Source organism: Erinaceus europaeus, chromosome 1 (assembly GCF_950295315.1).
Source record: "Erinaceus europaeus chromosome 1, mEriEur2.1, whole genome shotgun sequence".
In the NCBI taxonomy this organism is placed as follows: Eukaryota; Metazoa; Chordata; class Mammalia; order Eulipotyphla; family Erinaceidae; genus Erinaceus; species Erinaceus europaeus.
Genome location: NC_080162.1, coordinates 58,852,547 through 58,870,984, shown reverse-complemented (window position 1 = coordinate 58,870,984; position 18,438 = coordinate 58,852,547). Strand labels below are relative to the sequence as shown.

General features: G+C 37.1%; 1 protein-coding gene across 5 annotated transcripts in view; it reads left to right on the top strand.

Moving 5' to 3' along the window:
* The window catches only part of KIF16B (kinesin family member 16B), a 341,204-nt gene that overhangs the window by 65,534 nt on the left and 257,232 nt on the right, over positions 1–18,438 (top strand). For all 5 annotated transcript variants that reach the window (XM_060186445.1, XM_007525760.3, XM_060186438.1 and 2 more), the window contains exons 6-12: positions 213–322; positions 2,419–2,561; positions 3,987–4,155; positions 4,338–4,469; positions 6,429–6,604; positions 12,481–12,546; positions 18,330–18,389. In XM_060186445.1, coding sequence (XP_060042428.1) covers positions 213–322; positions 2,419–2,561; positions 3,987–4,155; positions 4,338–4,469; positions 6,429–6,604; positions 12,481–12,546; positions 18,330–18,389 — 856 coding nt within the window. The remainder of the gene's footprint in view (positions 1–212; positions 323–2,418; positions 2,562–3,986; positions 4,156–4,337; positions 4,470–6,428; positions 6,605–12,480; positions 12,547–18,329; positions 18,390–18,438) is intronic.

The following is an 18,438-nucleotide window of genomic DNA, read 5'->3' as shown; positions in this document are numbered from 1 at the left end:
TGTGGAGATACTGTCATTTCTTTTTAAGGACAAGTCAAGGTTCTCAGGGATGCTTGACCTTTACTGGGGGTGGTTTGAGCTTGAAGGAGTCATTAAAATCACCTCAGCTTCCATTGCCTGGCTTGCAATGATGATTGTAATTTTCACTATTATTATTAGTTACTAGTGTCTGAAATAATATTTCTAAATCTAACTTGAAAATTTTTTTTCAGCTACTTAGAAATTTATAATGAGCGTGTGAGAGATCTACTAAGACGAAAGTCATCTAAAACCTTCAATTTAAGAGTTCGTGAGCATCCAAAAGAAGGCCCTTATGTGGAAGGTAACTTACAATTCTGTTCCTCTTGACAATTTGCATGAAATTATGTTCAGTAGAAAAATTGTACACAATGGTGAGATTTCGAAACACTAATTTTTGGCATTTTATTATCTCAGTGATGTTTGCTTAGTAAATTTACATTTCACTGGCCTGCCACTGACTTGGTAGAACTTGCCAGTAGGTTTCCTCTGGCTTTAAGACTGACTCCTTGGAAATTTTCTTTCTTATCTTCTCAGAGATAAACAATCTTATTTTGTCTCTTTAAGTGCAGTTGCATTTTATCTGTAGCATTTTTCTCACCCTAAGTATGGTAATGTCTATCGATAAGAAAATCCTAAGGTCTCTTACCTGTTGAAAAGACCATTTACAATTCCCTGTGCTATGGTTTCCAGCAGTTGTATTGAGATTTACTAGTTGTTGTCACAGTCAATTGTGAGGAATGCCACAGTAAAGATGGATAAAGGGCTGGCCTTCACTATTACTTTTGAAAGATTGGATTCATGACTGTCCTAATAGTGAAGCTATTCTCACTATGCATGAGGCAACTAAGTAAAGACTGACCTGCAGGAATCATTTACAGAGATATATATTTCATGCATCTGTTGTCCTTTATGTGTGTCATGTTGGAGGCAAGGTTAAATTGGTCACAGGCTCAAAGTTGTTCCTCTTTTGGTTATGATTTTTTTTTTTTTAATCTGGAGATACACAATACACCATCAGGACATCATCTACACTTAATTTAGTTTTTAATTGGAATATTGCCTTCTATGCCTAACATAAGGTGTGTAGAACTGTCTGTTTTGTGGAATATGGAATAGCTATTATTGTTCATAGTTTTTAGTTTAATTTTACCCCATGTTTTCCCTTTGTCTTGTCAGATGTTAAGACATATTATAAAACTGATCTATGAAGAGAGAGACTAATCAAGCAGGATTAAACCCCCAGAACTCAATCTAGATACTTATGGGAGGTTTAGTTTAGAAAAAAATTTAAAAAAATTGGTGCCACAGCTCAGTGAGATAAGTGAGTCAGGATAAGTGAGAAACTGATCAATGTCTTTACAGCTAAAAACTGACATAATAAAATGATTGTAAGAAAACATGAGCTTATATTTTCCAGAAGTTTTGAATAAAGAAGGCCTTTAAAAATTTGCTTAAAACTTGAAAATATAGTCAACCAATGCAGTTTCAATAAGAGATTAGTTAAACTGGTTGTGGTACCTGCATTTACTTGAATGCTCTATAGCTATAACATTGAGTTAGAGATCACCTTCCTGAAACAAAATATTCTTCAGCATATCATTACAGAGAAAAAAAGTGCAATGCAAGATATTTATGGCATGTTACGATTTTTGTGGAAAAAGGAAAAACGGTGGCTTTTTGAAAATTTGTAGTTTTCTGTATATGTCTGAGATATTTCTGGGAGTGTGTGGTGAAATTAATATCATTGGTTAACTGACAGAAGAGGATCTCAGTGTGCGGTGGATGGAGGTAGCCAAGCACCATTTAGACACTAGACCTTTTGGCTTTGGAGCCAAATGAATGGTCTCTGAACGATGCATTTAATTTTTTTTTTTTTTTTGTAACAAGACTTGAATGGTGAAGCTACATCCTTAAAATGTGTATTGTTTTATTAACTTATTACTTTATTAAAGTTAAACTTAGTAACTTTAACTCATTAAGAAAAATATTTTTGAAAAAGGCTTACAAGAGTGCTTTTATTTAGCTTTTGCATGAAGGTAGTGGCTACATTTCCTTTTCATATGATTTGGCCTATGCTATTGAAGTTGATAACAGCTGACATTTATTCTGACTCCCCATATGTGGTAGACGTGCATTCACAGAAAGAAAACTGAAACACCCTGGGGCTTGGGGCTTTAACCATAATCACACAAGTCCAGTACTAAGCAGCAGAACTGAGATTGATCACAGGTATCCCAGTTCCTGAATCTGCTTGTAAACTGCCACTCTTCAGATACTTAAGATCTTTAAGCAAGTTAATGGATTTACAGAGCTATAAATTATTTCATAGAGTTAAATTAATCATTCTGTTTACTCTGTATTAGGGAAATTTCTTGTCTTCTTTTCTTTTTATTTCAGATTTATCCAAACATTTAGTACAGAATTATGGTGACGTAGAAGAACTAATGGATGCAGGGAATATTAATCGTACCACAGCAGCAACTGGGATGAATGATGTCAGTAGTAGATCTCATGCCATTTTCACCATTAAGTTCACTCAGGTAAGGGCAGCTGTGGGCAGGCTGACTGCATCTCTGTGGTGTTTACTTGCTGATTAGAACCAACTGAGAACCCATCATTATTGAACCAGGACTAACAGAGAAAAGGTGACTGTCATTTTGTTGTTAGAGTTTTGGACATGTGCTTTGTGCTTAGTTTCTCTGTGGTTACAGTCACAATAATTTGAAATATCCTGATGTGTACCCTTAAGAAATATTGAGCAAGCTCCACTCTTGTTCTAGACATTAAAAAAAATAAATAAATAAAAAGAAAGAAAAAAAAAAAAGCAACCTTGCTTTGAATTTAATTAAGGAAAAGTTTCCATTGTTGTAAGCTCTGTGGGAGAAAATGAACTGCTAGTCAAACCAGCTAGAGGCCAAGGTGAGGGACTCATTGCAGTACATTAGTACAGTATTACTCCATGGAAGTCACCCCATAATGTTGATTATGAGTATTAGATTAATATTAAAGGACAGTGAACATTATACATCCTTCAGTAGGAATTCTGATCGAGATGTGGGGAGACCATTTTGAAGATGTGTAGAAATTATTGAGGGTCAGTATTTCCACACTTAGGCCAGTAGAACATCTGAACACAAAAAAATGTGTGGCACTCTTAGGACTCAAGCATACTTGAGTAGTTTGGGCAAGTCTTTACCTGTGTTAATTGTTAAATACAAAAGTAACATAAAACAGTACTGAATTAATGAGAAGAATCAGGAAGTAAAAGGAGAGAAAAACTTCTCTAAGGTTAATTAGAACAGAACGTATTGAATTCTCCACACCATAAACTTTTGCTAGACCGTTTCTTTTGATAAACTGTAGTTCATTGGCTTTTATCTTGCTTTCTGTTAACGTGGTTTAGGATATGGCTGTTTCAAAGAGATCTGAATTTCTATCAAACTAATTGTAATTGTTTTTGGCATTTTAGTTCAGACTATAAAATGTAAGTTGCAAGTCTTTGGGAAAGAAAACTTTTGGGAGAAAGCAGAATTGAGTAATATAGTACTTTCAGATAGATGTTCATTTAAAAAAAATGTGAAGCCAATGCTTTAATATCTAACAATGATCAGTTGATCTTCAGTTATTTACATTTCATATTTTGGAGAGCCCTAGTACTTGAGATGCTGAATATTCTAGATGCAAGCAAAGCTAATTCTTTGTTTACTTGTACTTTGCGGAGTGTCACTCAAGGCATAGTTTCTTATTTTGCTATGGTTAGATTAAGCTCTTTTGAAAAATAATTGTCTAATTTGTGTAATGGAATAGTTCTTCAAGAAGTTTGAGAGTCACACATGGTAGAATTCTGTTGTATTGATTTTGGAAGTTTCCTAATCAGTAAGAAGGTCAATGAGAAAACAAAAGATCACAACCAATGTCAAAGCTCTTACTACCTCTTTAATTTTGCTTTCATGTTTTTACCACAGGCAAAATTCGATTCTGAAATGCCATGTGAAACTGTGAGTAAGATCCACTTAGTTGATCTTGCTGGAAGTGAACGTGCAGATGCCACTGGTGCCACTGGGGTTAGACTAAAGGAAGGGGGAAATATTAACAAATCCCTCGTGACTCTGGGGAATGTCATTTCTGCCTTAGGTAGGTTGGTACTTCTCTGCTGCATTGCCTCTTATTCTTTGTAAGTTAGCATGAAGCAATCACGTGCTGTTTGTGTTACGAGTAAAGTCTCAAGGTTTTTTGAAGCCAAATTAGAGAAGAAAAAAATAAAACAGTTTTAATAGTCTTTTTCTTTTTCCCTTTTTTTCCCCCCCTTCTCCCAGCCGATTTATCTCAGGATGCAGCAAATCCTCTCGTAAAGAAGAAACAAGTTTTTGTGCCTTACAGAGATTCTGTTTTGACCTGGTTGTTAAAAGATAGCCTTGGAGGAAATTCAAAAACTATCATGATTGCCAGTAAGAGTTTTAATTTTTTTTCCCAAGCATGTAATGTTTCATGTAAATCAACCAAGTACTTTACATTTTAGGCATCTTATTAGAATGTAGCACCTTTTTAATCTTAAAAACAGTATTTTTCTATCTCACAGAAAGCTACTTACTGTGATTTAGCCAATGTAATAGTATTGACTTCTTTTTTCTCTCTTCCTAGCTAAAAAAATCTTTCTTTGCTTTCAACTATGGTATCTGGGGTACTGGAATGATTTTCAACACTTACTTGCTTATAGGTTAAAAAAAATAGTTCCTCTAACTCATAGATAGGAGAAAAACGTAAAATATAAATCAACTTTGTTTTTATATCTTAAAGCAGTAAATGTGGAATTAAAGGAAAAAAAAATTGAGAGGAAAAAGCAGTAAATAGGCCAGCCTGATAGTTCACTTGGGAAGGTACTTGCTTTGCCACACACATGACCCAGGTTTGAGCACAGCCACCATCACTATGGCGGAAACTTCGGTGCTGTGGTGTCTCAGCCTTCCTTGTCTCTTTGTGCCTGAAAAACTTTGGCCAGAGTGCTTCAGCAATGACAAGAAAACAAACAAACAAAACCAGTAGCCATGCCAAATAGTGATAATAGTAATGCCATTTGTATATTTTTATCAGTTAATTGGTGAATAGAAAGAACATACAAAGGAAAGATAATTGATGAGGAGAACTCAAAAACTGCCTCCGACCAGTATTCCCTCCCTCTCTCTGTCTCCTATTCCATTCTCCATCTTTTCCTACTCATATGTCATGAGCCCTTCCACAATTTAGGTTCTATAAGAAAATTAATCCTGAATATTCTCTCCCTCCGCACCCTCTATCTACACACACACACACACACACACACACACACACACACACACACACACACACACGCTTTACTGGGTTTCAATGTGACATATAGATAGCAAAGATGTTTTATATAGGCACTTAATCCCTTTTGATTATGGTTGGAGTGAGAATATGGTTAACCAAAACTTTAAGAGGAAAAGAATTCTCTAATATACTGATGCTCCTGAAAAAATTAGATATTGAGTTTTTATAGACTTTTTAGAAATCATTTATATGATTACAAGTTAATAGGAGTGTATATAAACACCATTCCTACCACTAAAAGACTGTGTCCCATCCCATCTTCCTCCCCCTCTCCCCAGTGAAGCCGAACATCCACGTTCACCCTCAACCCAGAGATTTTTACTTTGGTGCCCTACTCCAAATTCAGTCAGATCCTGCTTTGAGTTTCCCTTTCTGTTCTTCTTTCTCAACTTCTGAGTGGGATCATCCCATACTTGTCTCTGTCTTTCTGACTTATCTCACGTAACATAATTCCTTCTAGTTTCATCCAAGACAGGTCAGAGAAGATGGGTTCATTGTTCTTAATAGCTGCTAGAACTTCTAAACATATTTTAATCTTTACTTAATATTGAGAAACACAATAATCTTAAATTTCTTCTTTTTCCTCCTCCTCCTCCTCTTCCCTTCTTTATGCTGATTAGACAGAGAGACAGAGAGAGAAGGAAAGATTACAGCACCGAAGCTTTTCCTAGTACAGTGGGGTTCAGACTTGAACCTTTGTCATGCATTTGACAAGACAGGCAGACTATCTACTGATAGGTGAGCTGTCTTGTCAGCCCATTTGGTCTATATCTTAACAGAGAAAACTCCCTAACTACTTTAGAATACCTGATATCTCATTTTAGAATTACTTTGAGACTGTTTCTAGACTTGAGAAAAGCAAAATTACTTTTTATTTGGTATAGTAAGCACCCTTTCCTATAAATCTTAGATAGTTTTTAAAATTCATTACCGTAGCAGTGCATATTTAGTCTATCCAATGACCTGGGGTTAATCTGGCTTTTAAATTACAGACCAGCTTTATGTTAAATGAAACACAGAATACTGGATAAATTATTTCTTGAATTCATTCTTCACAGCCATTTCACCTGCTGATGTCAATTATGGAGAAACTTTAAGTACTCTTCGCTATGCAAATAGAGCCAAAAACATTATCAACAAGCCTACCATTAATGAGGATGCCAACGTCAAACTCATCCGTGAGCTGCGAGCTGAAATAGCCAGGCTGAAAACACTGCTTGCTCAAGGGAATCAGGTTGGGTTTCCCCTAAGATTTATAGATAATTTTCTTCGAGTAATAGCATCAATTTCTACATCTTAATGAGACAGTTTTTTTCTCACTCATTGTATTGATTTGAGTAAATAAATACTAAGTAAAGCCTTGACTGAATTAACCAATTCCTCCCTTGCATCACCCTCCCAATGCCTTTTGCATTCATTATGTTCTCCATGCAGAATTTTACCCACTAAACTTAAAATGATTAATTATCTAATGGTGAGCAGTTATGGATGGAAATTTAATGTGCAATAGGATTAGCAGCATAATATCCAATAATGGAAGGAAATTGAGGTGCTTGGAGTAATTCTTAAAATTCTACCCATACACTTTATGACTTGAAAATGTATGTTAGTGGGTTGAAGTAATTTTAAATATTTTTATGAACCTTTATTTTGCATTGCCCATTATAGAGGGTGCTATGGCAATACAGTGACATGTGTGACATACATTTAGCTTGGTAAAAGTGATGCTTTTGAACCTTGCTTAGTTGCAAAGTGACTTTGCTTCAGCATCTTTTAGAATTCTAGTGAAGGAGACTTGTCCTTTTGTGCTTTTGACAGTTAACTTTCTTGTAATCTTTATAGCATTTTTTTTTAATGTAGCCACTGTCGTGAAAAAAAAGGCTACCCTTGAAAGACATCAAGGATAGCTTTTCTAGATGTTCAAGTCATGCTTGACTTAGAAATAAAACCTCTGGGGAGTCAGGTGGTAGTGCAGCAGGTTAAGCACATGTAGCGTGAAGTGCAAGGACCCGTGTAAGGATCCCGGTTCGAGCCCCTCCCTGGCTCCCCACTTGCAGGGGAGTCGCTTCACAGGTGGTGAAGCAAGTTTGCAGGTGTCTTATCTTTCTCTCCCCCTCTGTCTTCCCCTCCACTTTCCATTTTTCTCTGTCCTATCCAACAACAACAACAACAACAATAATGACTACAGCAATAAAACAACAAGGGTAACAAAATAAATAAATAAATAAATATTAAAAAGAAAGAAACTATTAAAAAATAAAATAAAAAATAGAAAACCTCCATGTCCTCCTCCCCCTTTTTTTTTCTTAACCCATGAATGACTGTCTTAAGTATATCATCTTTGGTGGAGGGTGTAGTGACAATGACCATGTTTGGTTCTGAAATTCTACCTTTGAAGTCTTATCATTTAGTAAAACCCTGTTAAAATAAAAAATATATAAAAAATAAAAATGTCACTAATAGAAAAGGAGAGATAAAAAGAAAAGAAAGAAAGGAAAATTTTCCTAGGGCCTGGAGCTTGAAGTGTGTAGGTATTACCATTCATAATCTCAGTTTTGAGCTGTAGTCCATGGAAGCAGCGTGGTCTCCTAGGGGATGGTCCGTGAACAGTGGAGCAGTGCTGTAGTCTCGTTCTCTCTCTCTCTGTTTCTGTATCTATCTAAAATAAAACAAATGGAAAAAAATTCATCCTGGAAGTGGAAAAATTACATATGGGCAAGGCCCCAGTGCCACAACAAACCAAACTAACAAAATTCTTGAATGGCAAGTTCTTTCTTAAGCAGCTTTCCGTCTAGGACTATGTTTGATTCTTGATAGCCTTGACAGCTCGCATGTGACTCTACATATGATAATATTGGTAGGATGAAAACTGTACTGAGTTTCCTGTGTTTTGTGACTTAAGTAAGAAGGACAGAAAGAGAAAACACAAGCTAAAACTTGGACTGGGTTTAGTGTATTACACCACAGAAAAGGACTCTGGGAAAAGAGAGGAGAAAATGGTCCAGGGGGACTTAGGGTTCCTGGTGCATGATGGTGGAAAAGGACCTAAGTTGGGAGTGAGAATGTTTTGCAGACATCTAGCATAGGGAGATGAGAGAATGTACCCATGTGTCAATAACTGTACTGTAAACCATTATCCTGATCCCAATAATCTGTCTGTCTATCTATTTATGAAGTCCTATCTTTGAAATTTAAGAAGCTTGACAGTTCTTTCCCATATTATGGTGGAGTTCAATTGAATAGGGATTATACTTTGCACTTAAAATTGTCACCACACGCATTTTATTTATTTATTTATTTATTTACTTTTGGGATAATAGGGACATAATTCCATACACTTCCCACTGCCAGAATTCCACATCCCCTCCCCTCCATTGGAAGTTTCTCTATTCTTTATCCCTCTGGGAGTATGGACCAAAGATTTTATGAGATGCAGAAGGTGAGACATCTGGCTTCTATAATTGTTTCTCTGCTGGACATGGGCATTGACAGGTTACTCCATACTTCACTTCCAGCCCGTTTCTGTCTTTCCCTAGTAGGGCAGGACTCTGGGGAGGTGGGCTTCCAGGACACATTGGTGAGGTCCTCTGTCCAGGGAAGTCAAGTTGGCATCATGGTAGCATCTGCAACTTGGTGGCTGAAAAGCATTAAGTTGTAAAGCAGAATAATTTGTTTAGTAATCTAGAACCTAAAGGTAAGAATATAGCAGATGAGATTTGGGGTCTCCATTTTGGAAAAAGCTAGGAAGTCTATTTTAGGTATATTCCAAGGGGCCCATGACTTTACTGATTTTTGCCTGAGCCTGACAGCTAACATGCAGGTGGGCTAGCAGTATTGTCTAGGGAGATGTTGTCAAAGTTGAGGATAGGACTAGAAAGATGGATAAGGGCAGAGAGTTCATCCCAAATATGGGAAAAGTATATAAATACTATTAACTATAAACCTCATCTATCTGACTCAGGGTCCATGTCTGTTTATATTCAGCACAGGAGCCTGTGTAACCTCTGCATTCCTTTCAGTCTAAACTTAAATTTAATGGTCATAACTATGAACGTTCTAGGATGCACTCATTTCAGGACCAGTCTTCCTCAAGTGGCTGAGTATGTTGACCCTTCCTATGGAGAGTGGTGCAATTTCTGCCACTGTTGTTCTACATTGAGGTCAATGTCCTATAGAGGCCTACAAGAGGGTATATGATGTCATTCCTGGTGGGGATGACCATTGATGGAGAGAGGAATCTGTTAGAGGTCTAGGCCCATTATATCTATGTGGGACTCCCAGGATTCTCTGACTGGGGCCCCAGGTGATGGAATGGCCTGGTATTGACCAAAAGTGCCATCATTAAAGGGTACCTGTCTCTTGCCTTTATCCAGCTTTTGTAGTTCTTACTTTATCTGACAGGGTTAGAATTAGAGTGATTGAGAGAAATGAAATAGGAAGTATGTGAGGAAGGTATCCAGGTCTAATTAGAAATTATTTGATTACTTTATCGTGTCTTTTTTAGGTCTTTCTACGTGTTTGCTGCACTTACTGAGTCACTGTAGACTGTATTGGATACTTTTAAGGCATGCATTTCCCCCTAACTTATGGATACAGTTTCATCAGTTTCATATCTCTTCCAAATTCATTTCCCATCAAATGGCTACATCTTTCCACCATGGATTCTGAGCCCTCAACTCTGTTTTAACCCTTGTCTGCTTTTTTTGAGTTTTTCAAATGCTATTCCTTTCATGGGGTATTATTATACTTTTGGTGATGAGAATGAATAAGATAGTTAAAGTATTTTAAAAAATCACTCAAGGTAAAAGTCTCTGACAAAGTTAATAGATTATAGTGATTAAAAACTAATTTAAAATAATTCACACTACAAAGCTATAAAGTATTTTGAGAAAATAAAAGCTTGTTGTAAATTAACACAATATTTGGTGCTTAATAAAAAGCAGGTGCTCCTAAGTGCCCATTAAAAATATCCATAGCATTTTTTTCTGATGGCTTGTTCCAAATGCTGCTTGTGGTTCATTCATAATATTAGTCAAATCTGAGTTTCATTTCTTGGGTTATTTGTTTTAGTACAACTACACACCCACACCCACACACCAAAAAAGATCTGTTGGGAGTTGGGCGGTAGTGCAGTGGGTTAAGTGCAGGTGGCGCAAAGGGCAAGGATCATTATAAGGGTCCAGGTTTGAGCCCCCGGTTCCCCACCTGCAGGAGCGTCCTTCACAAGTGGTGAAACAGATCTGCAGGTGTCTTTCCCCCTTTCTGTCTTCTCCTCCTTTCTCCATTTCTCTTTGTCCTATCCAATAACAATGATATAAATAACAACAACAATAATAGCTACAATACAACAAGGGCAATAAAAGGGAATAAATAAATAAATATTTAAAAAATACTTAAAAAAATCTCCTACTTTGAGTGATTTTATGTATTTGTGAATGCAAGATGTTGCTCTACAAATTTTCAAATATACAATATAATAAAAGTAAATGCTACTGCTATGTATTGTATTTGTTTCTTCTACTATACATAGCCATATCTCTATGTGTGTATACACATATGTATGCATATATAGAAACAGACCAAATCCTTGAGAAAGCCAAAGACAACAGTTCCTGTAGGACTGTGAGGCCTGCTGCATAGACTGTCTGGCCTTTCCTGCTGGCAGCTCTGCTTTCTGTTTAGTATACAGATGTCAAGTATGGCCTATGATAATCCTTTTAGTGTTTAATTGAGCCTGAGAACACCACTGCATGGGAATTACATCAGTTTGAATAGAAATGGAAAAGTAAAATAGTGTTTAAAAAAATGCTACAACTACTGAGGATAATGAAAAAACAGTCAAACAAATCCACATAGGTAATTCACAATTCCCTTTAGGAATTCATCTCATGGAGACAGACTACAGGCAGCTACTATGGGCTAGTCATTGTTAGCATTGATACAATCGTGTTATTGATGTCGTTGTTGTTGGATAGGACAGAGAAAAATGGAGAGAGGAGGGGAAGACAGAATGGGAGAGAAAGATAGACACCTATAGACCTGCTTCACTGCCTGTGAAGATACTCCCCTGCAGGTGGAGAGCCGGTGGCTTGAACCGGGATCCTTATGCTGGTCCTTGTGCTTTGCGCCACCTGCGCTTAACCTGTCGCACTACCGCCCAACTCCCAAGTATCAACTTCTAAAAAGAATGAAATAACCATTTGTACTAAAATTTCCCAAGATATTATATATTGAGTAAAATAGGCAATATTCAGAATATTCATGTGGTTTTTATTTAAAAAAAAACAACAAAAACATGACTTCATGTAACTACAATAACTATAAATTTGCACAGCAAATTGAGTAAGAGTGAAGGCCTGTGGCATATTGAAGGAGAAAGACCCCTTTATCTTTCTCATTCTGGTGACATGTTAGGGAGCATCATATCCCTACCTGTCTGAAAAGATTACATTCAAAACCCTTTTGTGAATAACTGCTTCCATTGTGTTCATCTGTCTCTCTGCTTCTCTGTATGCTCAGCCCTTCCTCGTTCTAATGTGGTTTTGGTGTTGGTCATTCTTTTGTTAGTCATTCTGTCTTTCCAGCATGGAGTAGATGTGGTTGTGTAGATTGGGACATATCATCCACTAGATATATGATTCTATATACATTGGGGCTATCATTCAACTGGGAAAATAAACGTGAGTTTCATTTGCATGTATCAACATGGATGACTCTAAGAAGGTGGTGGAGCAAGAATTCTTACTTTTTAAGATTTTTGTACTCTACATATTAAGGTAGACGGATCCTTTAGTTCTAGAGATTGAAACTGTGTTTGCTTGTTGTAAAATGTCAAGGTGTTGCATACCTATCTTATTCTTTTAGTTTACTGATTTAAATTGCAAATGTTTATTTACCTGGATTCCATGGGCTTGAATATTATAAGATATGCAACCCATGGATTAAAAAATTTGTGATGACCGACACTCTTTTAGGATTGTGGGGCAATGATTTTTACCTCTGTTTAATAGTTTATTTGACAAATTTTTAACAATTTACATCATCTGAACTTCTTACTCTAGATTGCTGATATTTACTAATTATTGCTCTTTTTTATATTTTAAATTATAGATTGCCCTCTTAGACTCCCCTACAGCCTTGAGTATGGAAGAAAAACTTCAGCAGAATGAAGCCAGAGTAAGTGATCACTTATTTAAAAAAAAATTGATAGCTTTAACTGTTGTTTTAAGTATGTTTTTAAATGTTCCCTGAGACTTATTTTATTTACTCAATAAACTTAACACCCCCCACTCTCTCTACTCCATGATAATTTTAAAGAAGTGCAAGAGTCGATTTTTCATCATCTTTTCTCTGACTTAATAAATGGGTTTGATCTGGCATGCTACTGAGATTCACTTGCAAATCCAGCTGTTGAGGCAGTGAGGCTGCTTAGACCTTTTGAGTAGACATAAGTTGATAGACTTCATGTTCAGCATTCATGAAACAGTTGTGGTCTCCACTGCTAAACCATGACCACTATCTTCTACATGGTTTCTTTTTTAAAAAGAAAATTTATTTTCTTTATTTATTGGATAGAGGTAGCCCCAAATTGAGAGGGAAATCGAGAGGGAAGGGGGAAGTAGAGCGGGAGAGAAACAGATTGACACCTGCAGCCCTGCTTCACCACTTGCAAAGCTTTTTCCATGCAGATGGGGACAGGGGAATCGAACCCTGGTCCCTGCACATTGTAACATGTGAGCTCAGCCATCCAGCCCCTGATTCTATTTTGTTTCCAATGAGAAATGCAGCACATGGGGCATCTCTAAAATACTCTAGTGTTGTTTTCTCCGGGTTATGTTGTTTTCGCCGGGCTGGCTTCACGGGCGGGTAACAGACGACCAGGGACTCATGGTTGAGCTGTAGGCAGTATCTCTTTATTCATGCATGCAGGATGCAGCACAATCTAAGACGAGCTAAGCTAAACTCAAGTACTGTAAAACTCACAATGCTGTCTTTATATATACTTGCCAAGTAGGGTGGAAACAGGATGTGACAAAGAGAGGGTGAAGAGAAAAGTGACTGGTGACAATCAGAGTGTGACAAGGAGGGGGTGGAGCAGGCGAGAATCCTATCACTGAACCACCAATGCCCTGGAGGGTGGTACTTGTTAACAGTGGTTATGTAAATAGAATAGTGTTAAGCAGGGGGGATTTAAACCAAATGAAACAGAAGGGGTCTCATGCATACCAACACTCTAGCTAGATGCTTAGTTTCTCTTAAATTTGATGAGACTTGAAGTGACAGGAGGGATGGGGGGGGGGAAGAGGGAGAGAGAGAAAGAGAGAGAGAAAGAGACAGAGAGAGAGAGATGCAATGACTGACTGGAAGAGAAAATAGCTCTTGAGATGCTCAGGGCTGAAGGCAATGATTGTGCACTGGTGCTTTCTAAAACCAGTTTCATGGCTGACCTGGTTCTATATTATTTTTATTTTTTTTAACTGTGAAAATAGAAATAGGCAACAAGAATATTTTTGAGTGGATTTTGTTCACTGTGCTGAATGGTGAAAAGATTGAAAAAGGAAAATAGGATTCTTTTGGGAAAGCTCTTAAAGAATAGACAGTACTGAAAATATAAATTGGGTTGAAGTTAGAAACTTACTGACACTTCCTTGGATAATTACTCTGATTAACTTGCTGGTAATAATATTAGTAAAAGCAGTAATTTCCAATCCTTACTTTTCTCATGAAATTTTATATTTTAGTACTTTAATTTCTAATTTTGAGTGCTGTGAAATGTCTGGATATAGTCTTAAATAGTTTCTTAATAGTTTTCAGGAGTACCTTAGCAAGTTAATAGAAACCAATAATCATTTTAATTTGAATGTACTATATACATGCTATGACAGAAATGTCTTCTATGTTGAAAACATTTTGTAGGTTTTCATCTTAAAATAGTTTCCAAAAAAATGTGGATGTGGAGGGCAGGGATAAAGTCAAGAAGTTTCATCCTTCCATTGTTTGTATTCAAAGATTCTTATTGCTACAGTTTATGTATATTACTAAGTGATTTGCATCTCTCTGAAAGACAGCTACTGGGTGGTTTTGCTCATATGTCCAATCTATAAAGAAGTAAAACACATGAACTTGTCCTAAAAAAAAAGTAGTCAAACTGTTTCTAAGATTTAACCAAACTGTGGTGGTAGTTAGCTTGGTGGAGGGGTGAGATGTGGGGTCTATAGAGCTGTGGTAGTAGGTGTTTATGGAACTACACATCCCTGTAATCCTATATGATCTTGTAAATTATTGTGAAATCACTAATACAAAAATTAAAAATACAGTTTCTCATCTTTGGGGATATATATCTTATCACCTGATCATGTTGCTGGAGGTGGTATGGCATGTTTGTATTTTTCTTAATTTTTATAAGTGAAGATTATTTTTTAAAAATATTTTTCATTATTTAAGATTTATTTATTTATTATTGGATAGAGACAGAGAGAAATTAAGAGGAGAGGGGGGAGATAGAGAGGTAGAGAAACAGAGAGACACCTGCAGCTCTGTTTCACCACTCGTGAAGCTTTCCCTCTGCAGGTAGGGACTAGGGGCTTGAACATAGGTCCTTATGCACTGTGATATGCGCACTTAACCAGGTGGCCCACCACCTGCCCCCTTTGTTTTAAATTGAAACAAAAAATAAATCCAAGGCATTTAATCATCATCATCATCATCATAGGGTATTTAATTTGGAAAAGGATTGATTGGCTTACAGTTGTTTTTTTTTAAATCAGAGAGTACGTATCTGGTGGTGTATTGGATAAACATTCATTGTTGGATGATGCTTTGCTCATCTGATAAATTGCCAATTAGAGTCTATTAAGTGATTATTATAAATGAGCTTTCCTTCTCTGAAAACTATTCCAAAACAAAACTTCCCATAGTCATAGACTTTTGTAACTGTTGAGTCTGTGTGGTGGGCATCACTTAAGAGATGCAGTAAGGAACTGTAGCAATGAAATGATAGACTTCAGCTAGACAGTGCTATTAAGCCACCCGAAACAAGTGAAAAACAAAGATTTTCTCTTTCTCCCTCCTCCTCCTTCTCTTCCTCCTCTTCTTCCTTCCCCTCTTTTCCTCTCTCCCTCCTCCCAAGAAGATGCTAGATTGTGAAATTAATAACTAGTAAAGACAGTGAAATACTATTTTAGGTTAGAACTCTACAGCCATGTTTGAGATCAATGGGGGAGTAAGGTAAATTCTACCAAAAAAACTGAATGAATATAGGTGGGTTGTATATACTTAGGTTTTCATCTCAGACAGATCATCACTTTAGTTCCTCCATCTCTTATGAATAATATTGGCTTTCATAAAAGTGACTGACTATACCCTTGACATTTCTGTATTAATCGAGGATGTGAGGTTGATCTGCCTGCAACATCTGTCACCCTATTGATTGCCAGTGTTGATTCGGCTGGTCTGGCTGGGTAGATGGGTGTCCTCTTCCTTCCTCACTACTCCATGTCTCTCCTGAAGCTGAGCTCTTCATCCAAGAGGATGAACTTCCCCAAATAGAGATGCTATATACTAGTAGCTGCTTTCCCCTACTAAAACCTCCAAACAAGCTCTGTACTTAATGGAACATGCAAATTATATTCCTCATAGTAGTGAGACTACATCATTCATTTTAATTTGGTGAAATAAAATAATTTATTATTAGAAGGGCTATGCTAATAAGTTTAATTTGTGTGGTATCTGCTGTTGGAAATGTGTTGGTGGCAGGAGTGTTAAAGTACATATGAGAAAAGCAAAAGAAAAATTGAGTTCTCTTCCTTTTCCTACTGTTCTTAGAAGTCGTTGCTTTTTTTTTTTAAGGTTATTTTATTTAAATAAAGATTTATTTATTTAATGGATGGAGACAGAAATTAAAAAATATATCTTTATCTATTGGATAAAGACAGTCAGAAATAGAGAGGGAAGGGAGATAGAGAAGGAGAGAGACAGAGAGACACCTGCAGCACTGCTTCAACACTTGGAAAGCTTTTGGGATCAGGGGCTTGAACGTTTGTCCTTTTGCATTGTAACATGTGTGCTCAATCAGGTACACTGGCACCTGGACCCTAGAAACAGAGAAATTGGGGGGTCGGGCGGTGGCGCAGTGGGTTAAGCGCACGTGGCGCAAAGCGCAGGGACCGTCGTAAGGATCCCGGTTTGAGCCCCCCCGGCTCCCCACCTGCAGGGGAGTCGCTTCACGGGCGGTGAAGCAGGTCTGCAGGTGTCTATCTTTCTCTCCCCCTCTCTCTGTCTTCCCCTCCTCTCTCCATTTCTCTCTGTCCTATCCAACAACAAAACAACGTCAACAATGGCAATAATAACCGCAACGAGGCTGCAACAACTAGGGCAACAAAAAGGGGGAAAAATGGCCTCCAGGAGCGGTGGATTCATGGTGCAGGCACCGAGCCCAGCAATAACCCTTTAGGGGAAAAAAAAAAAAGAAACAGAGAAATTGAAAAGGGAGGGGGAAATAGGGAAAGAGAGATACACCTGCAGCACTGTTTCACCACTGAAGAAGCTCCCCCTCAACCCCCGCAGGTAGGGACTGGGGGTTTGAACCTGAGTCCTTACACACTGTAGTATGTGCACTCAACCAGGTGCACCACTACATAGCTCCATGTGAGTTGCTTTTGACTATATATATGTTCCCTTTTAATGAATAACATGCTTTTCATTTTCTAATTTTTTCCCTGCCTGTCATTCAGGTACCACTTTCGCTTACTAATGAATTACTTACCATGATCGTTTCAAAGTTTTATGAAACTTGCAGAATATTTTCATTAACTTTGAGAAAGAATTTATTCTGTGTTTCACAATGGGGGGTATTTTCTTCCTTAAAATATAGTAAATTGGAAAGAAGCTGATTTCTGATTTTACTAAAAGAGTCAATTAAGGAACCACCTTTTACCCCTTTTAAGATAGAATGAGATTTATAAACCTTATTAATTAGCTACGAAAGCAGACTATCTCTTAAAATAAAACTGCAGCATCCAAGGTGATATAATCACCACATCTAATTAGAAAAGTAAATCACTATTTCTTAGGATCTAAGCTATAATAAGGAAAAGCTAGCCCTTTGAATAGAGCGTTGTTGTCCTTGAACATGTGGTTTTGGTTAATATCTGTGGAAGCAACTTTCACATAAGTACACTATAAGAAAAACTCTTGTGGAGATTAGATAGCATACTGGTTGTGTAAAGAGTCTCTCACACCTGAGGCTCCTAAGTCCAGGGTTCAATCCCCTGCACCAACAGAAGCCAGGGCTCTAGGCAACATACCATTTAAAAAAAATTATATATTTATTTAATGTTCATTCCTTTGTCCTAACATAAAATGCGGGATGTCCTTTACTTGTTAAATCTGTGTTTAATGGTGATTCTTTCATATAATGAAATTGCTATATAATGAACACAAATTTTAATTAATATATAATATATTAATTTTATTTTAACCATAGCCCTGCTAAACTCTGGCTTCTGGTGGTAGGGAGGTTTGAACCTGGGGTCTTTGGTACCACAAACATGAAAATACCACTATGCTATCTCCCTAATGCATCATTTCTTAAACTGTATTTGTTTGGAAAGTTTCTAGAATAAATTGCAATAATTTAAAAAAAAATTTTATTTATTTATTTTCCTGTTGTCTTTTTATTGTTGTAGTTATTATTGTTGATGTCGTCATTGTTAGAAAGGACAGAGAGAAATGGAGAAATGAGGGGTTAACAGAGAGGGAGAGAGAAAGATAGATACCTGCAGACCTGCTTCACCACTTGTGAAGCAACTTCTCTGCAGGTAGGGAGCCGGGGGCTTGAACCGGGATCCTTATGCCGGTCCTTGCGCTTTGCACCACCTGTGCTTAACCCGCTGCGTAACCACCCGACTCTCGCAATAATTTTTTAAATGGAATAATTACCTGCATATTTTCTTTTTTAGGTTCAAGAGTTGACCAAGGAATGGACAAATAAGTGGAATGAAACCCAAAATATTTTGAAGGTAAAGGCCATAAAAATGTGTCTTAATCTTACTTTGCTGGCTTAAATAG